The sequence below is a fragment of the Macadamia integrifolia genome, chromosome 9 (assembly GCF_013358625.1).
Source record: "Macadamia integrifolia cultivar HAES 741 chromosome 9, SCU_Mint_v3, whole genome shotgun sequence".
Classification (NCBI taxonomy): Eukaryota; Viridiplantae; Streptophyta; class Magnoliopsida; order Proteales; family Proteaceae; genus Macadamia; species Macadamia integrifolia.
The window spans coordinates 9,341,043-9,358,400 of NC_056565.1; the positions used below are offsets into that span (position 1 = coordinate 9,341,043).

The following is a 17,358-nucleotide window of genomic DNA, read 5'->3' on the forward strand; positions in this document are numbered from 1 at the left end:
CCCCCCCCCCTCTTTCACCAATAATAATAATAATAATAATAATAATAATATCACAAAAATGAGCACAAAAGAAGAGGAGATCGAGGAGGAAAGAAAGAAAGACCACAGGTATGACCATCTGGTTTATTTATTTATTCTAACGAGGAAGTGAGCAACTCACACTCCATTATTCTTCACGTAGACTGGGTAAACCCTAGGCTTTACGTAAGACCGTCAACTCACATGGATTAGGAAAATTCAAGGCCCACACAATTCATAGAAATTTGTGTAGGTGGGGCAAGCAAGGGGTGGAGAAGAATCAAATTTATGACCTACGCTTCCTGAGGCATGGTCGCTTGCTAATTGTGCTGCCGTTGGGGCTTTTATCTTTTAATTTTACCCCTACAAGTTTTTTTATTACTTCTTACTAGCAATAGCCCAAGGGAAAATTCGCTCGGTCTGTGCTTACCATCCACTGCATTCTAAATAGACTCCAATTCGGGGCTGAACTACCATAATCCAGTGGGTCCTAGCCTCCTGGGCCACTTAATTGGGCCGCTACGTCTAAAAGTCCATTGAATTATGGGATGGGCCAAATAATGCTACACAGATACAAGTTTAAAGGTCAAAAGGTTTTGGGGCTTTCGTAAGCATTACTCCACAAGGAAAATCACTGAGAAACATTCAATTAAAGCAGCACAAATCTAATCTGATGGAGAAGAGTTGAACTTAAAGACCTCTTTCCATAGACATGATCCAATTAATAAACGGTTTTGGATAAATGATTTTTATAGGTTTCAATTTTTTTGTGAATTCGAGTTAAAACCCGTAAAACTTGGTTTAAACCACAACACCTAGGCTCAAATCACGACTTAAGAAATAAAAACAATTTAAAGTAATTTACATGATTTAAAACAACTATAAACCATTAGAGAGTACTTCATATAGAATGGCATGATTGATCAATTTTTCAATCGATTTAGTATGTGATGAGGTAAAATATGTCCCCTTCCTCAGCATCGCTGAAGTGTGTATGCAAACCTGAACAGAAGATTAACCCGCCACCTCAGCCTCTCCTCGTGCCGAGCAACCACATCGGCCTGTCCTCGTGCCAACCTATCACCTCGGCTCGGCACAGCCAAATAAGGTACCCAGAAACATGAACATATCCACTCCTACATTCAACGGACGTGATCCCTAATCACGGGGGTAGGACTCTGTCCACTACACGTCATCAGAGGCGTCTACCCCTCTCACGACTTGCACCTACGAGATCAACGGGGAATATTCCCAGAACATGCCCTGGAACCCAGAATATTCCTAGAATCACAGAGCCACTCCCCTCAAGGACTCTACGCCTAAACAGGACTCTCCACAAATGCCCCTCTTTCTCTCTCCATCAGCAGCCTATAAATGCCAATGTAAGCCTCCATCATAGGAAATCGATCACTTCTTTTACTGAAAAAGCTTTCTTGACCATCTGTTGTGGAAGGATCTGACTTAGACATTGGAGAGTTCACTGTCGGATCAACCGGACTCTCCCCTATCCTCTCTTCTGTGCAGATCGACTTAAACACCAGAAACTGCAGGGAAACATCCAGTCAATTTTTACTACATCAGTATGTATAATTGATTCAAAAGCATAACCCCACCCCCTTCTTTCTCTGTAGATCATTATTTGAACTTGTCAAATTTTGAATGCGAAACTTTTGAAGTGAAGTGTGGCCCTTCACTCCAGCATCATGTTTTCTTGATTGTCGAACAGACATACAGACAAAAGATAAGGAAACGAGATCCCCTCCAGTGTGTCAGTTCGTTCAATGCGCATCTAAAGTTGAGAAACACTTTGAATGCGCGTCCGGATTGCGCGCTGAAAACGATCTAGATCCAAAGATAAGACGATTGTCAAAACTTGGGTGACTTTTCAATGTTAAGTCTTTCAATAAGTGAAAGTTGGTTTGGCCCTACACTCTGGCATCATATATGATCCGCCATTCTTGACCATGCAACGATTTGATCACCACTAAAGTTCCGAGATCGGTCGTCTTAGAATATTCTTCCCTACTTGAATCCCTTTGCATGGATTCATTACCAATAATCAACGTTGGTTTCCTAATAAAAGCCAGCCAGCTAAGCTCTCTCTTAAATTCCATGCAAAGAGCCAAAAAGCGGTAAAACTCATGATCATTTCTAGAAGGACGCGGAGTTTCTCCACTTTCATCATTTTATTGTGGTTGGATGGGACGCTAATTGTGTGTGCTTGCCAATATAACTTTCTCCTTTCGTGAATCTCTTCCTTTGTAAAAAAGAATTTGAGTTTTGAATTATCAATCATATAATTATTGTACCGCGTTGCATGGGATGCATGCATAGAGGAGAAATTATTACTGACTAGCTACTATTGTAAATGTAAGAGAAAACTATATTGGCTAGTGATTGTGAGATCCTAATTCTTGACTGAGATCGACATCAAAGGTTTTCGAAAAAAGAACATGCAAAACACGAACATAAAAGAAGAACAAAAGAAGAAGTAGAAAGAGAAAAAGAAACTAAGAAAGATCACTAGATATATCAAACATATTTGATTTTCTTTTTACATGATTAGGGAAGGCAAAAGGGTAAGCAAGGCTCTTTATCTTCTTTAAACCCTAATCTTCCACAAACCCTATCTCGACCATACTAAACCCATCTCATTAGAGATGGAACAAGGTGGTGCAGGCTTCCTTATGTTCTTTAAAACCCTATTTAGCCCCAAACCTTATCTTGGTCATACCAAACTCATCCCATTAAGGGCGAGGAACGAGGGAGGTGGGTCTTCATTTAACCCGCCACCCTATTACCATACCTAACTATGAGGAAATATTTTAATGATACCATGGTCCAAATGAGTTTTTTGGGGGGCTTATTATTGCGGAGCATTGTAATTCTTTTACCTGTTCAGCCGATGGCTGAAGACATCATTCCTATTTCCACGTATATACTGAAATGTAGTTTTCACTTTATTCCTAAGAAGAGCAAGAAATTAACTCTGTAGTTCACTCTTCAACTAGGAAGGCCATGTCTATTTGGAGCATGCCAATTTGACATGTATACATTCCCTAATTAACGGAATTTATAATTCAACAACAACGTGATTTGCTTACTTTCATGAATAGAAATTTATTTATCAAAAAATTAAGTCTAATCATCTATGTGACGCTGTATCTATACCTAATCATCATTACCATATCACTGTCATTGTCATTAAGATACTCAGTATCAATATAAGACACAGTGTACTCTCTCACTGCCCAGAGGTGTTGAGGTGTTGCTTTTGAGCCCTTCTTGACAAATTGTCCCCTTCCTCTGATTGCGGGGTGGAGGGCTGAAAATAACTTGCAGTGGTTGGTCCTTGTCCAATCATTCTTGGCTTTGGATTATGGTTCCTTTCAATCTACTTCTCTATATATCTTAAGCTTCTCAAGTTTTCTTCTCAAGAACAAAAAATTGGATTTGTTTTATTAGGTGAAAAGAACAAATACTAAATACCAGCTACGAGGAGGGAATGAGAAAAGTCTCTATCCCTTTGGCTCTCTTACTGACTTGGACGTATTGTATACTGACAAACCCTGCCTGCGTAGAAATTAATTATACTTGTTAATTAGAGTTTGCATGCATCAACCATAGAATCCATGGGCGTCATACTTAAAGTGTGTCATAAACTAGGGGTATCAATTTCCATCGCAAATTGATCGGATCGATTGAGATTGGCCGGTTCAGTCCAGATCGAATTGAATCCTTATCAGTTTGATTTTGATTGGGGTTCTATGATACTGGTAGAAATCAAATTGGACCAACAAATGGACTGACTGAAATTGATAATTAATAAATAAATAAATAAATAAAAAAGAAATAAATAAAGAAAGAAAGAGAACTGAGACCTTGAAATCTATTTGTCCACAAAATTGTAATCCCGTATTAGATTCCATATAGCACAACTTGATGCGTAGTCCATAGATTCCATAACGTGGTGCACGTCCAAATAAAGCTCCTGCTAGGGTTTATATGCTTTACAATGGTTACAACTGAATGGATTAGAAATTAAAGGTCTGTCTTCAATGTAGTATAGATTATACTGGGTAGAAACTTCAACTCTTTTTTTTTTTGGGGGGGGGGGGGGTAAATGCGAAACTTCAATACTTACTCCCATAATATAGTATAGATTAGACTGGTTAGAAACTTCAATACTTACTCCCATAATCAGCTGCCTCACGTTGACTAATGAGTGATCCTGAAATTAAAAAATGGGAAGTTAAAACTTGTCGTGAGTCGTGACAGGGAAGTGTATCTATAAGTAGGAGTCCAGGTTAGAGTGAAAAAAGCAAAGTTTAAAGGAAGTAAGGAAGAAGAAGCTTTCGGTGGTTCAAACAGAAGAAATGGAGGGTGGAAATAAGATTATAGCAGCTCTTGTACTAGGAATCTGGTTGATGGGATTGGGTTCAAATGCTCAATTGAACTCAACATTCTATGCAAGCACCTGCCCTAATGTGTCGAGCATCGTTAGTGGGGTTATCCAGACTGCTTTACAATCCGATGCTCGAATAGGTGCCAGCCTCGTTCGCCTTCATTTCCATGATTGCTTTGTTCAAGTGAGCTTTAATTTAAGCTTCTTCATTGACCTCCTTTTATAAGTTTTTAATCCTTCTTAATTTCTTGGTTAACTTTAACTTGAAGATTAATTAACCATATTGTTTTTTTCAGGGTTGTGATGGGTCAATTTTGTCGGATAACAGCGCAAGCATACAGAGTGAGAAAGATGCAGCTCCCAACACAAACTCAGCTAGAGGGTTTGATGTAGTTGACAACATTAAGACAGCTCTAGAGAATTCTTGCCCTGGGGTTGTGTCTTGTGCTGATATCCTTGCCATAGCAGCAGAAGCTTCTGTTTCTTTGGTATGTTTGTTAATCTCTCTACCAACAAACTAATTTTCTTGTATTACTTGATGATCGTCCTCACTAAAGGAGATCTGACCTTTTTTTCACTATTCCTTCTCCATGAGAATCTTTCATACTTAAATGAACACGTGATGCAAAACAAAAGCATGCATGCATATATGAATTTGAATGATTGATGCAAATATTTTTATTTTCACACACAAATTAATTTCCACTATATGTTTAAAGGCAGGAGGTCCTACATGGAGTGTTCTATTAGGGAGAAGGGACAGCACCACTGCAAGCCAAGCCGGAGCCAATACCTCTATTCCATCTCCATTCGAAACCTTAAGCAATATCACGACCAAGTTTACAAACGTTGGCCTCAGCACCACTGATCTAGTTGCACTATCTGGTAAAAGAAATTTAATTTTAAACCTTAACTTCCTGTTTTGCGATGTAATGAATGTAACTCACGGCCAGGAATGAAAGGCTTAAGTCCCATATATAGGTCAGGTGATCTGTAGCTATTGGGCTTATAATCTTAGAAATGGTCTCTTCACCTTGAAACTCAGGCTTTTGGATTGGTTTCATCATTTCGAGACAATTGTAGACATAAAATCTTGTTACAGTGTGGAAGGAAACCCTAACCCTACCATAACGCCATTTGTTTACATGTTTTTTAGGTGCTCATACATTTGGACGTGCTCAATGCCGGACTTTCAGCAATCGCCTGTACAATTTCAGCGGCACAGGCAGCCCTGATCCAACGTTAAACTCAACTTACTTGGCTACACTTCAACAAACATGTCCTCAAAATGGTAATGGGTCTATTGTAACGAATCTTGATCTCACAACTGCCGACACCTTTGACAATAACTACTACTCTAACCTCCAAAACAACAATGGACTTCTCCAATCTGATCAAGAGTTGTTCTCCACATCTGGAGCTTCCACCATCTCCATTGTCAACTCCTTTAGTAGTAGTCAGAGTACCTTCTTTTCAAACTTTGCTCAGTCTATGATAAATATGGGAAACATTAGCCCATTGACAGGGAGCAGTGGAGAGATTAGAACAGATTGTAAGAAGGTTAACGGAAGTTAACTTCTAATTTTATACTGGTCATGGTTAGCCAACAACAGTACCCTCAACTTCAGTTCAGTGATATTGAACCTTTTTAAGTGAATAAGAACTTATAAATCATAATAAGAACTGTTAGATCAAACACCAAGAAACACGAATAAAGAAAGATAATAGATCCGTACGACACAGAGATTTAACGAGGTTCACACACCAGGGTGGTGTGCTACGTCCTCGGGCGAAGAAGAAGATGATTCACTATGCAGAAGAAGAAGGATTACACCCTAACAGCGGCGAGGAAGAACTCGCCCTGAAACCCTAGCTTCGTGAAAACCCTAGAATACAATGACTCTCAACAAGCAACAGTACATCATATATATATACTCCAAATAACGGTTCGACCCATCGGGTCACGGTCGATCCGGTCGAACCATACCGCGGGGGCTACGCCCCCGCACCCCCATACGAGATACGAGATCAGTGATGGGCTCCGGGCTTGGGCCTATCGGCCCAAGCCCTCTGCTTCCATCACAGATCTCAGAAAAATTCCCATTCGGGTCGCCACCAAAATATGTCGGATCGGGTCAATCTTCAAAACGGGTCAAGAATTCGAGACAAACTTAACAAGAACAATTGAGATGTTTAGAGTTATAAAGGTATAATCCCTTGGTAAGTTTTAGTTATTGGTATCTTTGTATAATTGGGGAGTTTTCTCCACCTAATGCCTTAAGGTGTTAAGGTGTTGGATTTAAACCTCCAACTATTTTGTATCTGTACGGATTTGGTTTTTGAATTGAATAAAGTAATTTGATTTTGCCGCCTTCAATTTTCACTTGTCCAGTTTTCCATCTCCAATTCTCCACATCTAAGTGTCAATAATGGGCTGGCATGTCCTGCTTTGAGCTCTCTGGATCAATAAATATGCATATAGTCTTAAGGGCTAGGCTTACAAATACAGGCCGCTCTTGGGATGGAATCTTCTATAATTATCTATGGATTGATAGATAAAAGAATTCCTTATTGGATTAGAAAATTCAATCAATCAGAATACTACTTTGGGAATACAAAACTTAACCTTTGGGAAAATCTACTTCTTAATTTCCTTCGAGGCATACTAGGCCAGACCCCGGCCCCTTAGAGCCTTACTGTGGTCTGAGCTTTGAAGTCCACTGAGACGGCTGGGATCCTACATCCAAAGCTAGAGTCGAGAGTCGAGACCCGGCCCTATTATTATTATTATTATTATTATTTTTTTTTTCAAGAACTGCCAAAAGACTTTACTTTCGCACAAAGCAAACCAAAGTACGGATGTTCATTGGTTTGGTTTTGGTGTATATGGTATGGTTTGGTTTGATTCACATTTATTTGGTTAAAATCAAAATCGAACCATTTATTAAACGGTTGCACTTTTTGAAATTGGAACCATTTAGTAGACGGTTTTTAAAACAGTGTCGATCTCACAGTTTTAAACAGTTTTGATCGCGGTTTAATCCATACGGTTAGCAATCGGTTTTCTATTTTATTTGCATGCTTACTGAAATTTGTTTTTGTTGATAAACGTTTTAATCTTGTATCAAATTAAATGAGGCATTAAACAAACAAGTTAAATACATAATAGGAGTAAATTATTGAATAGAGTGTTGGACAACCTCTATGGTCCTTAATTCTTCCCTAAATAAAACTCATCTAGTTTTGTTAAAACAACCAAACAACTACGCAATAGAAAATATTACATGGAGAAGGTGAAATACAAACAAAACTGATAATGAACACAACTTATGTTAGTGTTCTAAAGTCAAAGGAGAATAAGGCATTGAAAACACATCAATTAACCCCTTATTCTATCAAACCATTATACGGGTTAAGCTGGTCAATTCTTTGACGGTGTAAATGGTTCGGTTTTCACGGTGTCAATACAATTTGAAACTGACAGGTTAAACGGTTAAAATCGAACTAACCCGTTTAGCTAAGCGGTCTTAAACTTGAAACCAGAATTGAACCATTTACCAAACGGTTTTATGGCTTCGGTGTAAACGGCACAATTCGATTTTGAGAAAAAGTTTCGGTTTCAAATTCACATCCTTAAACCAGAGAGGGGGAGTTGAAAAATAGGCTAAGCCTCCAAATAGTGAACAATAGATTTGATGATTTAGGAAATTAATAGGAACAAGTAGGTGCCAAGTGTGTAAAATATAACTGTTTTGTATTAATTAAATCAAGAGAAAATGTTTCCAAGGGATGTGGCTCTGCGCTCAAATGCATAAGAGTTGAAATGATTAATTCACCCTCATGAAATGGAAAATGACAATTCTATAGCTGCCTCCTTATGCGCTCTCATCTCCCATTGGCCCTCACGTGGGGAAGTGATCAGTTTTGATAGCTTATCCTTATTAAAGTGATGGCCTCCCTTTGTGAACTCATTGAGATAAGATCTCTTCTTAAGCTTCATGCTTTGTGGAAAGAGATCAAACTTGTGTTTAGGATGGTCAAGAATATTTTATCATCAAACTTCTAACATAAATGTATTAATTACTTCTAAAAAGCATAGATGGAAAATAAGGTTTTTCAACTCAATTTACCTTTTTCAAAACCTGGTGAGTCAAACTCGGTCAAGGTGAATCATTTTTTTTTTTTTTTTAATCTTATGGTTTTAATTTCTTTCTTCTTTTTCTCCAACTTAGGAGGGACTGAGTATATGGTTGCTTCTAGCATTCCCATTGTCGTTGATCCTATATCCAAGATATTATGATTTATCAAGAAAATTCTCTTCCTATATTTTGGACTTCGTTCTTAGGGAGGCTAACCGTGTAGCCCATACCATGGTTAGGGAGGCCCTTGTCTTTAAGTGAATGGATAAATTAGTAAAGCATTGTGTCTCAGTCAATAACTTCGATTTACTAGAACAAAAAAATAAATAATAAAATAAAGAGAGAAGGTTATAGTTGCTTCACAATGAGAACAAAAATGGACTTAGCTAGATTAAAGACGATAAACAAAAAGTCTACAGTCTTTTTTCTAATTGTAAATCAAACTTATGGTGTATAAATAATATCTACCCTAAAAAAAACAAAAATAGAATTAATGGATTTCACAAGACTTGAGCCAAAACACTAAATCAGTAAACACTCAAATTAACTTTGAAATGATCTGCTTATTTCTTAAACTTGGATGAGTCTTCATGACTCCTAACTAAGTTTCTTATCTTGTTTATTCAACTTGAATGAGTCACCTAAGCCAAAAGCCAGTTTTCCAATTATGCTAAAAAGGTGATGATATTGAATCGTAAGAAAATGAAAATTTATTGATCTTCGAAGTTGAATTTTTGCATAGAGTTGAAATAAAATAAAAAAATAAAATCAAAAATCAAAACGTCATCTAGGTTTACCAAAATAAAAATCATTATGTAAGACCACCAATTGTATCAATCGTCCTCTCTTCTCTGGTAAAAAAAAAAATCATCATTACCACTAACATTAGCATTAAGATTCTTGGCATCACAACAAAGATAGTGCTCTCCCACCATGAGGTGTTTATTTTAAACACTTTCTTTACAAATTGGCAACAATCCTTCTTATTTTAAACTCTTTCTATACAAATCGGCAACCCAAAATCCTTCAATATCCACCATGAGGTGTTTATTTTAAACTCTCATTTACAAATTGGCAACCTAAAATCCTTCATTTGACTGAGCTATCCTATCATACTTAACTTACGTGGTACTTTCCATTTTTTTCACATGATATATTTTATTTGTATCTAGTTTATGCTCCTCAATGTTTCTTCTCAATTATTTTCTTAATTAGATGAGAGAGCAAATTTCTCGTTAGTTGAAATCCATAATCTTTATTAGATATTATGGAGAAGTCTTTTTGGACAGCACGTCCATCATGGAATATGGACTTCAAACCTAGCATGCAATGTGAAACAGTAGTTCAAGGGTGGTGAAACAATCCTGATTGTTTGATATGTAGGGGTTTAAATTTAATCATAAATTTAGCGATGTATTAGCATCAGGGTTTAAAACACAGAAGCAGGATTTGGATCGAGCTCAACCTATTACAATCTAGTTAGAATCGATCAAAATGTATAGCTCTTAAAATGTACCTACCCTTTGCCTAACTTGGGCCTCAACTAACCCTTTAAAATGATTGGAAGGTTCTGTGTCAGAGATATAGCTCTCACTCTCCTCCAGGGTTTCTGCCTAAAGGCAGGTAGTTCTTTCCTAGTGGCTCTCACTCTAGCACCAGGTCATCCCTTCTATGTGTGGGTTGGGCTGATGATTGGCTGCTCTAATACAACTGTTACGGTCCTGAAAGAATTCAACCCTATAAACCGGCTTATAAGGTGAGGGGACCCAAGACCATATCAACCCACATCAATTCCCATAGGAAACTGATGTAGGATCAACCCTCATAAGTTGATATGGGATCGTAATGTAACTACTTTGAATTCTTATTTAAGTGGGATTACTTTGAATGAAAGATAGACTTGAATGATAGTTGGTTCCTATGTTTTCTCTATTTGGAGAATGAGATCATGGCTTCCTCGATAAGGCCAAGAGGTTGACTACCTCCCAATTAGCCGAGACCCCAAGTTTGGTCAGTAAAGCGACTTATCTATCTATTTCATTTTTTATTTCCTAATTCTTATTTTATCTCCTCTTCTTTTCCTATTTTATCTATCATCCCTGCTGCGCACGCATCACTGCCATTCTTGACCATGCAACAATTTTAATCAGACTTGAATCCTTGTTTGGTTTCATCATAATTACCATTGGTTTTAATCAGAGCTAGCTCGCTAGCTCTCTTATAGATTCAGGGGAGGGCCCACAAACAGGCAAGGGAGAAATTAGAGAGGGCGAGGTAAGGGGTGTCGCAGGTGGGAAGTTTTGTGGGTTTTAAGGGGAGGGCGAGAAGCAGAGGCCGTTCGCTGCCATATGTGACTTAAATAAAGGTGTCAATTTCAAATTGAATATCGAATATCGAATATCGAAACCAATCAAGTCGAATTAATCAGATCAAAATTGAATCGAATTTATTCGATTTGAATATGTGAGTATGCTATTTGGTTTGGCTCGGTTTCAGTTTAAGGTGTTAGAATCATCGGTTCGAACCGAAATCAAATCGAATTGCACTTATCATTCAAGAGTGTTTTTTGCAAGCTCTTTTTTTTTTTTTTTTTTTTAAATAATGTGATAAGTGTTTTTTACAATTTATCATCACATATTTACAAGCTAAGATTTTAGAGTTAGCAATGATCATAAGATCCATAACTTGAGCCCATTATGGTCTTTGGTCCATCATAGTCATGATTCAAAAGTGGAACTGTTTTCATAACCGAATTAAAATCGAGGTATAAAACCGAATTAAAACTGCATATCATAACCGAATTGGAACCAAAATCAAACCAAGCCAAATTAAATTGCTTTGAAAATCTAAATATGGAATCGAGTCGATTCTCGATTTGGTTATGATCCACCTTATCATCATTTAGAATCGAACTAAATAACCAAATCCAAACCCATTGACACCCTTACGTGACTGCGACAATGGAGAAGAAGAGGAAGCAGATGGAGAAGGGGGGTCCCACATAATCAATTAAACGAAGGAAATAATAAAATATTTGAAAAGAGATGGAGAAAGGATATACCGGCTCCATTTCCCGTCTCTTCTTGAACACGTATTATGCATTAAATATGTTAGGACGGTCCATGGGTTAGGATTCTGCCTACTGGGCCAAACCCCATTAGCATTACTATGGTCTGAGCTTTTAAAGTCCGCTGATAGAGGTGTCAATCGGTCGGGATGGATCAGCCTTGACAGGGTTTAATCGAGTTCGATCAAATTTTAGGGTCGCATCGTGAACGCATGTTTAGCTAATTGAGTTTAGTTAGGATAGACATGGTACAGTTTATAACCAAGTTGATCGGTCTCAGACTATAATCAAGCTGCCATTATGATTCTTAATCGGGTTACAAATTTATTTATCTCTAAATTGGCATTAAACGAGCTTTAAATATGCCTTCTTAATTTGTATGTACTAATCAAAGTATTCAAGCTAACAAGCTTATTTTATTAAAAGTACAATTCTATTTCAAGCATATTCTGTAAACCCACTATTAATTCACCACCACAATTATATTAATTTTATTCTTATATTTTATTTTCTTTTGTCAAAGACACTTCAACTTTTTACTTTGCTCTTCAATTTTACTGATGACAAAATGAAAATTTTAAATGATATAAGAGGGGATTGGACTAAGTCGGGCTTAAAGGAATCACTTCATGTCCAACTCATAAATATTGTTGGACTGATTGAACACTGTCGGGTTAAGAGCCGTTTACTATATGTTAACAAACGTGTTCACGCTCAAACTGGGCACGTTTATTAATTGAGCTGCTTGCTCAATCAAACTTGGGGTTGACACCCTTACTGACTGATACATGACGAGGGCCTGGTAACCTAGGATAGGATCTAGACCAGGCCCCAACAATTTTTTTTTCCTTTTAACCGGCCCCAGCACTATCCTGGAATCTGGATGGTAACCAACAGCCTAGGCTAGGATCTAGACCCTGGGCATCAACTTTTATTAAAAAAAAATAATAATAACATTAAACATGTGTCTGTACCCCTTACATTTTTCTTTTCTTTTGAAATGAAGTATGAAGATCTTTCACATTCAATTGTAAGTTGGGAAAATTACATGATTATTTATTTTTGGGTTTTCCTTATAAAATTATCCATAAAATGTTTTGATTAATAAAAATATTTAAAATTAGGTTTGGATTTACAAAATTAGTCACGAAAAGTTTTAGTTAACAAAAATACCCAAAATCAAGTTTGAATTTACAAAACTACCCAAAATAGTGATTCTTCATTTTTCACATATAATCATGTATTTTTTTTGTTACTAAAACTTTGAATGGATAGTTTTATAAACTCAAACTCAATTTTAAGTATTTTTGTTAACTTAAACTTTAAATGGGTAATTTTATAAAGGAAAACCTAATTTTGAGTATTTTTGTTAATTGAAACTTTTGGTGGGTAATTTTGTAAAAAAAAAAAACCTAGAAATGAGTAATCATGTAATTTTCCCTTGTAAGTTTCAACTTTAGAGCGGACGGTTGCAATGCTTCCAAATTATACGTGTATTTTATATTTGAACGTGTTAGGTTAACCAAGCAAACATTTGAGGGAAATAGAGTTGAGAAAAAGAGTTTTATGGGCTTTCAAATGTGGGATATACGTGAATGTACGTGAATGTTCCTGATACGTGAATATGGCATCTATTAAATGAGGAGAGAAAAAATAGATGTCATATCCACGGATCAGAGATGCTCGTCATATACATGAAGATTCATTGTACTTATTTATAGGCCAAATAACCCATAAAATTGGCTCAAATCCAGACTTAAAACCAGGCCAAAAAGTCAGACCGTTCAGGGAACAACAGTCCTGGCCGTCCACCGGAAATCTAGGCTGGGACACACATGGGTCTAAGGCGTGCTTGGTGCATGCATGGCCGGCCATGCTGCATACGTGGTGTTCTTCAGGTTATCTGATCTTCTTTTTTTTATTTTACGAACCCATTTTAACGGCCTAAAGTGAAAATTAATATCTTTTAAACCATGCCTCTGATTTCGACACATCAGATCTCTCTGAGTAAAAAAAAAAAATTCCCTGCAAGAAATTTGTATCATGATATAGGTCGGAATTTGTCGTAAACTGAAAAATCAGAGACAAAAATCAAGGAATGTACAAAATGGTTTCTACTCATATGGAAGTCCAAATGAGTGCAGGATCAGGTCCTGAGGACCTCAACCATTCTTGTAGGGGATTGATCTACTCGAATCAAGCCATATGATAATAGTTCTCGCATAAAAATCTGATCCACACTTGATCCAAACAGTATTGAAATTAAACTTAAAATTGCACACAAATACTAATCCAATCCGGCCGACATCCGATCCGTTCCGAGTTTTAAAATCAAGAGAGCAATCTCTCTTATGTATTTGCCAATATTTGAGATAATTTTTTATTCATTTTCCCACGTCACCATACATTGATTGAAAACGTCATCTAAGATGACATAAGACCATCAAGTGGTCAGAAAATCATCACAGCAGCAATCATTGAGCATTAAGATAACAAAAGGGCGACAGTGCGCTCCCACCATGAGATAGTTTATTTTGAACTCTTCTCTCAAATTGGCAACATAAAATCCTTCAAAATCCTTCATTTGATTGAGGTATCCAATCATATTTAAACTAAATGAATCCTTTCCATTTTCTTCATGTGGTACATTTAATTTGCATTCAGTTTATGCTCTTCAAGTTTTATTGTTTTATTTATTTATTTATTTTGGTTACAGCCTCAAGTCTTCTTTCTCAATTATAAAATTTGTAAATTCATATTATTTATTGGATTTTATAGTAAAAGTCTTTTTGGACAGCGCATCCATCATGGAGTCCATGGATTGCAAAACTAGTGTGTAATGTGAAATAGTAGATCATGGGTGATAGGCAATGTTGATTGTTTAATATGTGGGGACTAATATGGATTGATCATGTTTTAAAATTAAGACTTAAATTCAAACGTAAATTTAATTATATTTTTTTATTTTTCTACTTGATCATCCCTGATTCCAATTAAAAAAAAACCAAAGTAGGTGTCTAATCGGTCCCAACATTGCTGCGTTGTCTCAAATGAAACAAATGTGCCACAATGTCGTTTATAGATTTCATATTAAAAATGCAAATCCATGAAAACCGCTGCTAGGGTTTAGGCTGGGGTTTATATATTAAACATTTTTTCAATTACATTGGTTAGGACTTTTATTTTTTTGTTAAACAAACGGGTTAGGAATTAAAGGTCTTCTTCTACATAGAACAGACTAGAATGTTTATAGACTTCATGACTTATAAGTCACATAATCAATTGTCTTACTTGATGTTTCACCATTAAATAATAAATTTAAAATTAAAATGAGACGTGGTGCCACCTCGATAGGTGCCCCCCCTCACTCTCTATAAATATAAGTGCACATTAGTGTCAAAACATAATTAAGGAACTAAGCACAATTTAGATTTTGGGGAGAGAGTTTAGTGAGGAAGTAGAGAAAATGAAGAGTGGAAACAACATTATAGTAGTTCTTGCTATAGTAATTTGGTTTATGGGATTGAGTTCAAATGCTCAATTGAATGCCACATTCTATGCAGGCACTTGCCCAAATGTGACGAGCATCGTTAATGGTGTAATCCAACAGGCTTTACAAACTGATGCGCGAATGGGTGCCAGCCTCCTTCGCCTTCATTTCCATGATTGCTTTGTTCAAGTAAATTCTTCAAGCTTCTCTAATTTAAAATTATTTATTCTTAATTAATTTCTCATGTACCTTTAAATTGAATAATTAACAATGTTTTTGTTGATAATGTGTTTAGGGTTGCGATGGGTCGATTCTGTTGGACGATAGTGCTAGCATAGAGAGTGAGAAAGATGCATTTCCCAATGCAAACTCGACTAGAGGATACGACGTGGTTGACAACATTAAAACTGCTCTAGAGAACTCTTGCCCTGGTGTTGTGTCTTGTGCAGATATCCTAGCCATAGCAGCAGAAGTTTCTGTTTCTTTGGTATGTTAATTTGCTAGTGGGATTATAATATAACTCATCTTTGAAAAGTTAACCCAAGGAGAACGTGATCAAGTTGTTATAAGTTTTCATATTGATTTACTCACATTCGATTTGAGATCATTGTTTCAGTATGGAACCCCAACAATCTATCCCTCTATGTAAGAGTATATGTGAAATCTGAGACCTTCCTCGGACAATTTTCTTTATCCTTGGTGGTACAATGGAATTATCAAGTTCCAACACCAATACCACCTATTCGAACTCAAATAGGTTTTTCAAGTGTAAATCTACCCAAGTCCCAACACTAGCTAGATTAGGTCTTTTAATTTTAAAAATAAATTTTCAAAATCAAAATATACAACTTAGTCATACTTAAATTAACACATGGTACGAACAAAAGCATGCATGCAAGCATCTCTTATCATGAATTTGAGTGAGTTATTGAAATATTTTTATTTTATTACATAAATTAATTTATATATATATATATATATAAATTAATTTGTAGGCAGGAGGTCCTTCATGGGATGTTCTATTAGGGAGAAGAGATAGCACCACTGCAAACCGAGCCTTAGCCAATACCTCTCTTCCATCTCCATTTGAAAGCGTAAGCTCAATCATCTCCAAGTTTACAGCCCAAGGCCTCAACATCACTGATGTAGTCACACTATCAGGTAAAACAAAATTTAACGTTTAACCTCTTAGCTTCCAGTTTCTAGAAAATTTTAGACATAAAATTTTGTTACACCATGGAAGATATATAACCCTAACCCTAACATTTTGTGTGTGTGTGTTTGTGTACATTTTAGGTGCTCATACATTTGGGCGTGCTGAATGCCGAACTTTCAGCCCACGCTTATACGATTTCAATGGCACCGGCAACCCCGATCCAACGCTAGACACATCTTACTTGGCTACTCTTCAACAAACATGTCCACAAAATGGTAGCGACACTACCATCACCAATTTTGATCTCACAACTGCAGACAACTTCGACAATAACTACTACTCCAACCTCCAAAACAATAAAGGCCTTCTCTTCTCTGATCAAGAGTTGTTCTCCACGACTGGTTCTGATACCATCGCCATTGTCAACTCCTTCAGTAGCAGTCAGAGTGCCTTCTTTCAAAACTTTGTTCAATCTATGATAAATATGGGAAACATTAGTCCACTGACAGGCACTAATGGGCAGATTAGGCTAGATTGTAAGAAGGTTAACTAATTGAAGTTAACCTTTAATTAGGATGAATAATCGTCATGGTTAGTTTAACATAACAAGCCCAAGAGAATGTTTCACTTCACCCAAGGTGAAGAGAATCAAGGCCCATCATCTCCTACCATCTCTTTATTTTGTACGAAGTTTGTGTGCATTGCCCTTAAGAGTCTCATCCTTGGGTGAATGAGAAACTCCCTCCATAACCCAAGATTGGTTCAGTGATGTTGAACAAGTTTAAGCTAATTAGAACCAATTATCTTATTCATAACATGTATTTTGTATCTAGTTTTCAAATTGAATGAATTATTTTGGTTGTGCTGTCTATAATTTTCACCAACCATCTGCACTTCTCCACATTTAAGTATTAATGGGCTGGACCTTCTCTGATGGGCTCTCTGTTTAGCCCCCTATGAATCAATAAATCTACATGATTCTATGGGCTGCACTTACTTACACTGGTCGTTCTTGGATGATTTACCACGCACATAAAGAGGGTCGTTCTTTGATGATTTACCGAAAAAAGAGGGGGGGGGGGG

At 36.8% G+C, this 17,358-nt stretch overlaps 2 protein-coding genes across 2 annotated transcripts; both read left to right on the forward strand.

Annotated features, from left to right (window-relative positions):
* Window positions 1-4,394: 4,394 nt before the first annotated feature.
* Window positions 4,395-6,030, forward strand: LOC122090054 (peroxidase A2-like). Its single transcript, XM_042659891.1, has 4 exons — window positions 4,395-4,607; window positions 4,720-4,911; window positions 5,143-5,308; window positions 5,580-6,030. The coding sequence occupies exons 1-4, from the start codon at window positions 4,395-4,397 to the stop codon at window positions 5,996-5,998; spliced, it is 990 nt and encodes a 329-aa protein (XP_042515825.1). The 3' UTR covers window positions 5,999-6,030.
* Window positions 6,031-15,095: 9,065 nt separating this feature from the next.
* LOC122090155 (peroxidase A2-like) lies at window positions 15,096-16,828 on the forward strand. Its single transcript, XM_042660004.1, has 4 exons — window positions 15,096-15,308; window positions 15,415-15,606; window positions 16,115-16,280; window positions 16,416-16,828. Exons 1-4 carry the CDS (start codon window positions 15,096-15,098, stop codon window positions 16,826-16,828), a joined length of 984 nt encoding a protein of 327 aa, XP_042515938.1.
* The last annotated feature ends 530 nt before the right edge of the window (window positions 16,829-17,358 follow it).

Coding starts and splice junctions, on each gene's coding strand:
- LOC122090054 (XM_042659891.1), top strand. CDS start 4,395: ATGGAGGGTGGAAATAAGATTATAGCAGCTCTTGTACTAGGAATCTGG. Junction 4,912..5,142: donor CAGAAGCTTCTGTTTCTTTG/GTATGTTTGTTA, acceptor ATATGTTTAAAG/GCAGGAGGTCCTACATGGAG. Junction 5,309..5,579: donor TGATCTAGTTGCACTATCTG/GTAAAAGAAATT, acceptor CATGTTTTTTAG/GTGCTCATACATTTGGACGT.
- LOC122090155 (XM_042660004.1), top strand. CDS start 15,096: ATGAAGAGTGGAAACAACATTATAGTAGTTCTTGCTATAGTAATTTGG. Junction 15,309..15,414: donor TCCATGATTGCTTTGTTCAA/GTAAATTCTTCA, acceptor TAATGTGTTTAG/GGTTGCGATGGGTCGATTCT. Junction 16,281..16,415: donor TGATGTAGTCACACTATCAG/GTAAAACAAAAT, acceptor TGTACATTTTAG/GTGCTCATACATTTGGGCGT.